This window comes from Haemaphysalis longicornis, unplaced genomic scaffold (assembly GCF_048455015.1).
Source record: "Haemaphysalis longicornis isolate Haplotype H1 unplaced genomic scaffold, Haemaphysalis longicornis Haplotype H1 scaffold_9, whole genome shotgun sequence".
Taxonomy (NCBI): Eukaryota; Metazoa; Arthropoda; class Arachnida; order Ixodida; family Ixodidae; genus Haemaphysalis; species Haemaphysalis longicornis.
The window spans coordinates 71,872,271-71,884,325 of NW_027526460.1; the positions used below are offsets into that span (position 1 = coordinate 71,872,271).

The 12,055-nt window shown below is 44.3% G+C and overlaps 1 protein-coding gene across 1 annotated transcript in view; it reads left to right on the forward strand.

Moving 5' to 3' along the window:
* The window catches only part of LOC144153251 (lipase member K-like), a 41,724-nt gene extending 34,816 nt beyond the window's left edge, over window positions 1-6,908 (forward strand). Inside the window, exons 6-7 of the mRNA XM_077684899.1 lie at window positions 2,439-2,594; window positions 6,807-6,908. Coding sequence (XP_077541025.1) covers window positions 2,439-2,594; window positions 6,807-6,908 — 258 coding nt within the window. The remainder of the gene's footprint in view (window positions 1-2,438; window positions 2,595-6,806) is intronic.
* The last annotated feature ends 5,147 nt before the right edge of the window (window positions 6,909-12,055 follow it).

A 12,055-nucleotide genomic window follows, 5' to 3' on the forward strand; every position in this document is an offset into this window, starting at 1 on the left:
AAACTATCGGCCTGTTGCGAAAGTGCGATGAGCTTTCAGCCGCGGCCTACACTCCGCGGCTGATAACTGTGGTGGCGGTGGCGCTGTAGGAGCCGGTGACGCGAGCCCACATGCTCCCGCTTAGGGGCGGCATTGGACAAAGTTTCTCTGTTCGCAAATAGGACAGTCTCCGGCATGCCTGTTTTCCTTTCTTCTGTCTCCTCTCTGACGAATTCAGAGCGCAAAGAACTAGGACAACAAAGAGGACACACAACATAGCGCTGTGTTGTGTGTCCTCTTTCTTGTCCTCGTTCTCTGCGCTATGAATTCGTCAAAATGACCACACCAACTTGCCCAAGAATCCGTACTAGTGAACTTTATCTCCTTTCCTTTTTTGGCGAGGCCCGTGTGCGCGTGACCGTCAGCGGTATTCCTGGCATTTCTCTTTTCTTTTCTTTTGCTTGGCGCCGGCTCCACGGGTGGAGAGTGGCGGAGGTGGAAGCTTTACTCGCGGATGTTACTTTCTTGTTTCTTTCGCCCTCTCGTGCTGTGGCGTGGAGACGCAGATTCCCTTCGCGCCGCTTCCTAATTTTCTTCTTTTTTTTTGCATTCGCTTTGGTCCCATGAACGCTCCTCCAAGGGTAACCTGTGAAAGTCACTGAGCAAGTTCGTCTGAACGGAAAAGTACGTGTGAGGCGGTTTGTCTACAGGGGACTTCTTTTTGCACTGAGTCTGTGGAAAACCAAAGAAACATACCCATTTTGTTCGGCATGTCCACGAATTCAGCTGTATTAAGGTCGTCATAACGGCAGCCTTCTTAGATGTCATACCACAGGGTTCCCTTATCAAAATTTATTTTAGAAGCTTCCTGCTGCTTTCATTACCTCACCATTGTTTTCTTTTTGTTACAAACTTTCTTTCGGAGAGCATGCATTCTATCTTTGTCAGTAGCCAACTTGTTTGGGCCCATTTAGCTCAATAGCTAAATGGCACCAAACAAACTGGATGCAAGAGTGCATCCAGTTTGTTCCTTCAATAGTTACTATGTTGTAGACACTCTCATCGCAGGTCTTTCTTTTGCTGCTCAACTTAGACAACTGCGCCAGACGCCTTCTTCTTTAGTTCCGGACCTTCTTGTTTCGGCATTTCAAATGAGTTATTTCACTGTCACTAATTTATTTTTCGAAATTCTTGTCTTAGTACAGCGACTGCTGATTCTGTGAATGTTGTAAAATATGAAACAGTACTTTCACGCTATCTTTTCACGCTATCCTAACTTCTGGTCGAGACCACGAATATAGTGTGAAGCAAGACGTGAAATTTATGTCCTGTATCGTTTAGTGATCCTAAGTTTAATGCAATACATTTTACAAGGAAGCAACAAAAGGTGCTGCTTGATGATTATCAGTTGTAAAAACACCTTTTAAAAACAGCAGCGGAAATAGAAAGCCCCCAACATAAGGTACTCGACCACAGTAGTTGTTTTAAACCTCAACATTCGGATACAAGACAGAACAGCATGTCTTTTTGGATACCATATTCCGAAATGTGTTTTCATGCTTGCACATGTTGATAGTTTTGTTTGCATCTAAATTGCTAAGACCTGCATATGTCTGAATTACAGTATAGGTGAAGACTTCGTTCCATTTTAAACACGGATATTTGACTATGTTTAAGCTGCTTCTAATTTTATTTGAAATTGTTTTTTCCTTTTCTGTTTCACACTAGCAGGGTTGAATTATGGGCAGACCAAGTGACAGTGCCGGAGAGCAATTTCAACGCGTTCAGTGCCGCTCCATAAAAGCCAGATATCACTAGAGGTGAAGCCGTTTCACTAGAAAAATAGCGCAACTTTTATAAACCACCCATTCAACAAAAAGTGGCCTCTCGTAATGACGAGTGCACTAAAACAAAATGTCTATTTTCCAAATCAACAGCAAGAAACGAATGCCGTGAAAAAAGTGGCGATATAATGACGGAACCAATTGGCCAAAAAAATTCTATACCTCATCTATTGTGATTTCTTGGATTCGTACTAAAGGGATTTCCGTCTTTCTAGTAATTGATTGTTAAAAGTCAATATCCCTCGTTTTGGCAACACTTTCTTGTGGCGTTGTTCCTTGATTCCGGAAAACGTCGTTAAGAGAACATGGGGGTCTCTTTGTGCACCATTTGGCGCAAACAAAAGGTGGGAAAAAACAAGTACGCGAAACCCAAAATTTCGTGTTTTGTGAAATCTCTGATACTTGCGTTGAAAAGTACACTGAACTCAGTTGGATGAAACGCGAACTACAAATTTATGGCCCAGGACATTCAGAAACGCAAAAACATATTTTATTTAAAAGTGAAGAAACCGCGGCTCAAAATAGAGATGTAGGGCTATTACTTATATTGGAAACTGCCAATAAAAATTGAAGTACCTGCTGGAGCTTTCGATGAATCCGGCTGTCTTTTTGCAGGCGCTAGTGGAGCTGATTTTCAATGGAGCCCTCTTCGTAAACACCATCTTGAACAAGCTTGTTTTCAGTGCCCTTTGCGGCGACGAGTTGACAGTCGGCCTGTGCGTCACTTTTATGGAGCTGGGTAATGGAGTCGACTGGCGCGAGTTAAACGTAGTAAGTTTTTTGATGGCTTAGTAAAATACTCTTTCCTGCTTTCCTAGATTTAACGGGGCCCAAAACAGGATGCTCAATCGAAGGAGTGCTATCCAAGGAACGTCCTCCCGCAAAAATGGTTTAAAAGCCTTAAGTATTAGCCAATTTAATTTAGCGTTTAATAACAAGGTTCAGCAATAGGGCCTGGAGCGTTGACCGTTTCTCCGCGCCTCCAGAGCACTGTTGATGCTACGAGCTGAACAGCTTTCAGCAAAAGAACCTAGAGATACGGGTCAGGGTGCTTGCGTTCCGAGGCACGCGCCGCCATTGGCTCCGCTCTGCGGTACGACAGGCTTTTTTTTAACAGCCGACGCGCATACTCCGCCTTCTACGCCTCGTGGGAATCGCCGCCGCCGCCGCAGGCACCGGTAGGCGCGATAATCTAGCGATTATGGACTTGTGACCTATTTAGGGCACCTTTTAGCTGATAGTTCCGGAAAGCGGAGCTTTTCTGAAACCATTGCCAAGATATAAAAACAAACTTTTAAATATGGACTCTCGAAGACACTTCTCGCAAAGTGTTACGCATGTTGTTAACCGTAGAGTGAGCGGACTTGGATGACTCAATGGTTTAGTTTTTGAAGGCACTTGAAAAAGGCACACCGGCCAGTTTTTTTCTGACAAGAAACGGGTAGCTAATTTGGCTAAGACCACAAGGTTCAGAAAAGTCTACATCTCTGAGGTGCGTCAGTGTTCCGTCCGTGGCTTCATCAGACTGTGAAACAGTTTCTGCGCACAACAATGTTATAATGCCTATTAGGAACCTTCAGCCACTTTGAGATAGTTTATGTATGTATCTGCGTCCTCTTTTCGAAACAATTTAATTGCTAGTCAGCGCCGTGTTATGCTTTTTCTTGTCTTCCGTTTTGTGTGAAGTTCGAGCTGCTTTTTGCCAGAAATGTACCAACTAGCGTAGTTTAGAGCCATCTCTGAGCTATTTCTTTGTTTTATATGGCTATAATACTACATTCCGGATTTGTATATTGTTGTAGTTACACAAAATGTACAAAAGAGCATGAAGACGGAGATGGTACGTTGGAGTCCCGACGTGTGCCATTGCACACAGCGCTTTAAACTTGCAAAGCTGATGTCACAACCAATAAAGGTGTCCGCTAGGCTCAACGGCGGATTTTTTTATTGCCTGCAATTTATCGGAATGAACATCAGTATAGGGATTCCAGAACAACATGCCCGAGTATCGAAAGTTAATTAAAATATATATATATATATATACATATATATATATATATATATATATATATATATATATATATATATATATATATATATATATATATATATATATATATATATATATATATATTTATATATATATATATATATATATATATATATATATATACAGTCAAACTCCGCTACAACGAAATTCCCGCTTCAACGAAGGTTTTCGGATTCCCCGCCCGCATCCCATAGGCCCCAATGTATTAAAACTCCCTCCACAACGAACCACTTTTTTTATTGTTCTCCCGGTTCAACGAAATTTTCCCGGGACCCAAGTGTTTCGGCATGGTGTTCCGACGGTCCCGACGTCAGTGACCGCGTCGCAGGTCATGGACTCCTTGGACGTTTTACGTAGTTTCCTTGGCGCCCATGACGATGATGTCGCCATGCAGCTCCTCGCAGACTGTGAGCAGCGCATTCTCCCGTTGCTCGTGCGAAAGCGCAAACAGTCAAAAATCAGCGATTTTTTCAAGTTTTGGAAATAAAATGCTCCCAGAGTGTCGTGCATATCCTGTGCATATCCGTGACCGCAAATTAAAATATAAACTCCGCGCTGTGATTTCACGACGCCTGCTTTTGCGTGGATCTCCACGAGTACGACGGGCATATTACAACGCTGGTCTAAGCGCCGCGAGACGCGTTGTGACCGCAAATTACGATATAAACTCCGTGCTATAAAAAGGGTGCTATTTTTGGCGGAGCGAGCTCCAAGCAAGTTGGGAACATTGGGGCGAAAAGGTAGGTGGGAGATTTCACGACGCCAGTTAGACGCCTGCCCTGTTTTCTTTATTTACTGATTTTTCCGCGACAACGAAATTCTCGCTACAACGAAATTTTTCGCGATCCCCGTGAATTTTGTTGTAGCGGAGTTTGACTGTATATATATATATATATATATATATATATATATATATATATATATATATATATATATATTTAAAGCAAAGCTTTGCCAATCTCGTAGAGCGGTTTCGCGGCCGCGGAGGATTTGACCTTCATTTGACCGCAGTTGCGCCGTACCGTTGGCAACACTTCCACGTGGCTCGCCGTGCAGAGCTACGCCGACAACCGCGTTCGGTCGCCACGTCGCTTCTGCCGGCTTGGCGCATGCGCTCTCCGCATCTCAGTCACCGCCCAACCACAGAATTCGCTGCGTGCATGCGAGCTTGGCTATAAATGAGAATGAGGCGGTACCGTGTTCCCCTCTCTGAGCGTTGGGTGGAGGCTGGAGGATTTGAGCCATCGTCGGAAAGCGGCTCCTTTCCACCCAACGGATATAGCTCGACGAGCTGCTTCCCTGGAGAGAGTCCGGAAGGCCAAGCGGGCGAAGCTCTCCCGCGTTTTCCAAGCCATGCGGCTCGGAAAACGCGGGAAGTGGGGCAATAACCGTTGACGAAGGTAGGCTTTGGACGAATAGTATAGTAATTACTGCTAAATCAAAGCCCAAACAAACCGAATATTTGCTTCTGTTCTTCAAGAGCCACTGGCACAAAATTTTCTCAACTTGTTTCCTTTGTAATGAAGAGATGTGGAAGGATGAACGAACCTCGATCGGCCAATCCCTGCTCGGGTATGCGCCGGAAGCAACCAGCTATCATCATCTATGTGCGTCCGTGCTCTAAGAGCAGCGGTCCCCTATTCGGTTCACCTGGAACACACTGTGCTGATTCCCGCCTCTCGCTTTCACCACTCGTTAGTGATTAAACCGCCTTGCACTCCTTTTTTGTTATTGTTCTTGCGAAAAGTAGCTAATGACCTATTTACCACGTGCAGAAACCTGAGTTGCTTCAGAGCGCGACGATTGTTTAAAGACGTTTTTCATGCGACTCGTCGCAGTTTCGGTTTCAGCGGGTGCCGAGAAAGGTTGGATTTGGTATAAACAAAGATGCCCACGTGATTGTCGTACGGACATCATAGAGCAGAGCTGCGTAGCACTGATGATTCCGCGTCGGCACCAGAGCTGCTAATGCCCCTACGTACTGATCCCGTCAGCCGCTTAATTAAAAAAAGACCGTGGACGTGACGCAGGCGCCGCGAGTGCAAATTACAGCTCCGGCTAGAGAACGACACACGACGCTACACACAGTGGTGAGGGGGGGGGGGGGGTCGCACTGGAAGCAACCGGCTGCTCTGCCTACAGGTCTGCCTGCAGATGTCTTAGTCTTGACACGGCGGCGGATAACGGATTGCCGCTCTCGCAAGCTTTGCAGATGACGATTTTAATGCAATTCCCCATCGCATCATTAACTCCTTTCTCGTGTGCGCTGTCTTATTTGGGACTTGAGTCCCATTTCGTGCAGCGGTAGCAAGCCTGCGCCGGCCTACGCCGCTTCGCGGCCATGGCCGCCGCCTGCGCAGCGACCGTGCGGCTCGCTCAGTGCGGTTTTCGTGTATCCGGCGCGTTGTCGCGTCCAGTGTAATAAAAAACAATAAATATACAGTGCCTGGAATCACTCTAGAACTTAGGTCGCTGCCAGCTGCCGATAAGCCAACGAAATCTTCGCGCCTCTGCCGCCAACGATCGGATCGTTCGTTGCTCGAGAGAAAAAGTTCCGACCTCCGAAAGGTGCGGCGAGCCGGCGAGAAAGAAACGCCGGCGTGGGGAAGCGGCCAGCACGAACTCGTGACGCGTCTGGGTGTTGTTTATTTACTCCACATCCAGGGAATGTCGATTGCGCGAGGTCCCCCGCTGGCTGCTCGGTTGCGTTTCGCACACTTTAAAATGATTTTAAATATGCTCTAGGCGGTATTGTCCGCTGATATTTTGCACATGATGTATGTGTGTTCACACCAATCTATCTCCGAACTTATCTGCCCTTCAAAATTTTGTGTCAGCAATCCTTTAAAGATCTTCTAAATTCATCTATGCGTTTTCATTACGGTTTTCTATTTTTTGTATATTCTTCTAACATAATGAATGTTCGATTTCAGAGTCGGCTTGCAGTTTACTTAAGCCATAGTCCATCAGGAACGTCGATAACTAACGCCTACCATTTTGCGCAGGTAAGTCCTGCCAACCAGTTAGATTCCTAAACCTAGCCCTAAGTAAGGTACTTATGCTTGTATGCACAACGATGTAGCAGGGTTTTGATGAGCGCCAAAATATATGCCTAAACCCATAACACTTTTTCTCGCACGATTTCTGAAACGTTGTGAACATAGTCAGGACGCCTATATTCATTTCTCTGATTTGCTGGAGGTATTTTTTCACAGCTGTAAAAAATAAATCTGTATACTTTAAATCCCCTCCAACCAGTACTTTGCGCTACTGCGGCGTTTTTAAAAAAACAGTTCTCTGATCAGCTGGAACTATTTTTAACAACTACAAGAAGAATTGGTACCATAACTCCTCATGCTAGTTTCTTCCCTAAGGTGCTTCTTACCGGCTTTGTTTGCACCTGTGTAAGATTACTAACAGATCAGTTTTAATATGCCAGCTTGAGTCTTATAATTTGAAATATAAACTAACGCAGCCTTCATCTGCTGTTTTGTCCAATATAGCCAGTTTCACAACACAATTCATCAGTGTTGTTGCCCTATAATTTTATCCGGGGGATTTCAAAATTGAGTATGCATAAACGATTTACATTCAAACTGAACAAAAGAATAAATTCCCATGGAGGTTTTGAAGGTTGGGCCTTTTTTTATCCAATCTTATCAGCAAACCCACAACAAAAGCACTACTTATCCTACAAACTCATCATTACTATTCGCCAACAAACATGTAGTGTTCATTTGACTACAAAACAAGATTCCAAAATCAAAAACTTTGGTTGGGGCGATAGACACCCGAAACCGTACGATGCAACAGAGCGACTCAAATTCACCGTACACTCTTACGGCTCGGCGAGCATGGCCCTCGGATATCTCCTCAGTCAGGCTGTATTCAACCCTGCCTGTCCGGCATGCTGTAAACTCCCACAAGCAGTCACCTATGGATGACATTCATTATTCCCAATTTTTACACAACTGTCTCGCAAAAGACAACTTTATAAAAAATAGTCTTGTGCAATGAACTGATAGAAATGGATAATTTTTTATGGCTGAAATAACATTCTCAGTAAATTTTAATCACCCCGGAGGGGTTGTTTTGAACCCCCATTTGCTGCTCTAGGTTCACCATATTCCTGTATATAACAGACACAAATTGCTTGTTTCACTAATCCACAAACACTGAGCACCTAAAATTCACAATAATATAACTAAATTAAAAGTCTGATATAAAAGGCTTATTTTAAGACACCTGTGTTACACAGCCTGGGGCTCTGATTGCAGTTTCTTGTGCTATACAACCGTTTCATGTATTCTCAGTTTGAATGTAGCTGTTATCTGTGCTACTGGTGGTAAGTCTGCTCTAAAAACTTGCATTCACAAAACCGAGTTTGAAGAAAAGCAAGACACAAAGACGACAAACACCGACACCCAGGCGCATCGGTGTCGTCTTTCCTGCTCCTTCTGTAGTGTTTCTAGCGTTGTTGTCAACAAAATGCAGTGCACAAGCTAGCCCAACAGCCTATTTCGCAATACAATTTTTAAATCTACAACCTAGGTATGCCAGTTGTACTCCCTAAGTTACACTCGGTTCTAACTCAATCAACCACGTGAAAGTTTCTGTCATTGGAGCTCAATACAAAAAACAATAAATTGCTTACATACGAAGCCCCTGAACTAACCGCACAACTACATTCAATACAACTCGTGCTAGACTTTGTATCCACAGAAAGGATTCTGCAGTCGACAATATTTTTCGAACATATAAACGCACAAGCAGCTGGGCGTTGTGGAAATGCAGCCAGAAATTGACATGTTCAGCACTTTCTCAGAGTCCTCGTGGTCAGCTTTCAAAATGCCCTAAACATACGTTCAAGGGAGCGGTGTTGTATTATTAGGCGATGAACGATAGTCTGACGTCCTGATACCTCACAAAAAAGAACGCGAAATGCAAGGAGGATGTTAACCACAGTAACGTTACGAATGGAGAATAACATGATTATAAATAATGCGACACGTAGCGAAAGCTCACCGCTTCCGATACGTGTCGCGGACGTACGTTTTCTTGCTGCGCATGGGTGAACCAAGCTCCCCCATTGAAGTCATGTGGTTGTTCGGAGGGTTCACGCACTCAGAAGGCCGCGTCCGACGTAGGAGCAAGAGCTGTGATCACACGAGAAATGGTTATAAGCGCTGTATAGTGTAACTTCGTGCTGACGTGCGCACGTTTTCTGTGTGCATATATGGGCCTTTTAAGAATAAACGTCAGTTGGAAGTAGCACTTGTCTCTATTGTCTTCCTTCGTCTTTTGTGTAATTTTTTGCACTTTATTCGTCAGTCACGCAGTACCAACTAGCCCAGAAGTCCGCAATAATGATTATTAGAGCGCGTGTGGCAGCCAAAAAATAGAAAACCTGATATAAATAAGTTCCCCGTTTCGCAACCACCCCGAAAAAAATGACAGAGCTATAAACATAAAAAGATATTTGGTGCAGCTACTCCGAGAATGAACCGGGACTGCTTATCTCACCACTTAAATTGTGTTGCTCGGAGAGACCCGCCAGCATGTGAGCAGTGCGGGATGCTCCTGACATACTCATTGAAGACCCTAGTTATGAAAATAAGCGCTGTTAATGTTTTTCCTATTGAATATCTCATTGGATTCAGTATAACTGCTTCGAGACGAACCATTGGTTCTTTGTGGGAAAGTTTAATATTTAGTAGCGATCACACTCTTACAGAGACTGACTGGTTGTCATGATACAGTATTTTGACATGTCTACTTTAAAGCATTCAACCAACTAGAGATAAATTAATTTCTGTCAGGTGGATTAGGGCCGGATATGGCTGGCTCCCCAATAAAATTCAGCTGACCACTACTACACATGCGCAGCGCATAATGAGGCCCCTGACACAGAATTTAAAGATTACGAAACAGCCTTTCCCTCCATATACACAATATCACTAACTGGAGAATTGCACAACAAGACAGTTCAGGAGAGATGGCCATTACTTCTAGGAGGCATACAAAAGTATGGGCGGGGGCGATATTTTATACACATGTGAGTGGAACGCTTACTATCATGAACGGCATTAAACGAGGAGACGCCATACGAAGGAAGTTTCTATAACCGGTATTATGGATTATTGTACGGTATTCACAAGCCTAACCTGGAGTAAAATGGAATGTTTGAACTACAAGCCTAACCTGGAGTAAAATGGAATGTTTGAACTACTTCAAATTCGTGAATGAAAGCTCCTTGCTTAGTTAAGTAGGACAACCTCTGCAACGAATGCCTCTAAACCTGTTTCGGGAAAGCTTGGAAACAGGGTAGACAATAAATACAAGGAAACCGAAATACACATACACACAAGAATCCTGTCTTTACGCCGTGTGGTTATATACCAGAGCAGCTGAATTGTTATTCCTATCGTGGATAAGTTGTCAGGGCAGACGCAAAGCGCAATAAATAACTACTGTGTACAATTAATAATGGCTCGGGAATAGGGGAGTTTCAGAAAAAAAACTAGTCTAATATAAATTAGGCTACCTGTGGTGTTGGAAAATAGTTATCTGTTATTATACAACTTGATCATTAAACGTAAAAAACTTGGTGACCTGCAGAACACGTAATCAGAAAACATAGCTCTGCCAAGCAATCCCCAGAAATTAAAAAGAGTAGAATAGACAGGTTTAGGGAACGAGCGTCTACGATTCTGAAACAACGAAGGGTTCAGCACACCCTCGATCAAAATAAGGGACAAGGTGGCAATGGGGTGGAGAGTAATGTGGGCAACTCACAACCTGTAAACTACCACTGTAATATTATGACAACGAGGGCAGGAAGCACTGTAATAGAATGACTAAAAATACATGAAGACAGATCACATGAAGAACGGCAAAAGATAGAATGGGATGGCGGGAAGCAAAGAGATCATTGGTAGCCAACGAAAGGGTTCAGGCATATCTGAAAAATAGGGAATACCAGTCTAGGATCATTCCCTTCGTCCTGCAGTACGCATGAGTAGGCTGTCTCATCTGGTGATGCTGATGATGATGATAGTCATCTCTCTTTTCCATTTCAGCTCATTCGCTGCGACTGCTTCCAAAAATATGACTACGGGATGTCGAAAAACATTGCCAAGTACGGGTCGGTGAGTCTCATCCGCAAAGAAATTTGTGGGCATTCATCATCATCATGAACATCATCAGCCTGTCTACGCCAACTGCAGGGCAAAGGTCTCTCCCATAGATTTCCAATTATCCCGGTCCTGTGCTAACTGCGACCAATTTGTCTCCGCAAACTTCTTGATCTTATCTGCCCATCTAACTTTCTGTCATCCCCTGCCACGCTTGCCTTCTCTAGGGATCCACTCTGTCATCCTTAATGAGCAAGGGTTATCTTTCCATTGCATTACGTGCCCTGCCCGTACCCATGTCTTCTTTATGAAACCCCAATAGCCAACAAAAATAAAGGACGAATTTTTATTTAAGCACCGGGAACATTTATAACTCACCTGAACGGAAACAGAAGCAGGGCCATTCACAGGAGGAATTGATGTGTATTTCGTGCAAAACGGAAGATGGCGAAGCCGTACACTGGCGCTGCGGATGACCAACGTCCTCAGTCGCAGATGTCCTGGGCACGTGCAGCAAGCTGTGTCCGAGAGACCAGCTTCGGCTGACCGTCCAGGCAAGAACTGACCAGATGGCCATCCTACTGCTCTGAGGAAAGTTGGGAAAGGAGGCTGATTTATACTTGGAGTGCACTAGCAAACCTAAGGTGCAGGGTGCAGGGAGGTGGCAGAATTTAATAGGGGCAACGGGGATAGATAAAAATGGTGGAGTCTGGTTCCATGCGGAAATGTATTCTAGATTTCAACACGCACTGTTTCTGGCTCTCGCCTACCCTGAGATGAGGTAAGTCAAAGGGGACATCTACGGCAAACAGTAAATAATGCGTTTACTCAGGATAAGAAAGTTTCAGCGAAAGGTGTCGAAAAGACCTATAGCCTCCAGCCCAATCGCTCGCATTACGCCAAAAATGACCTGACCAAAAAATCCCCTTGGGATCGTTCAGCAAAATATTTTCTTGATAATTGAAACACTCAAGGCGCACATTTGGCACTTAACCAGGCTGACGGATCATCACCGTGCTAGTATGCCATCAAAACGCCCCCGTGCATCT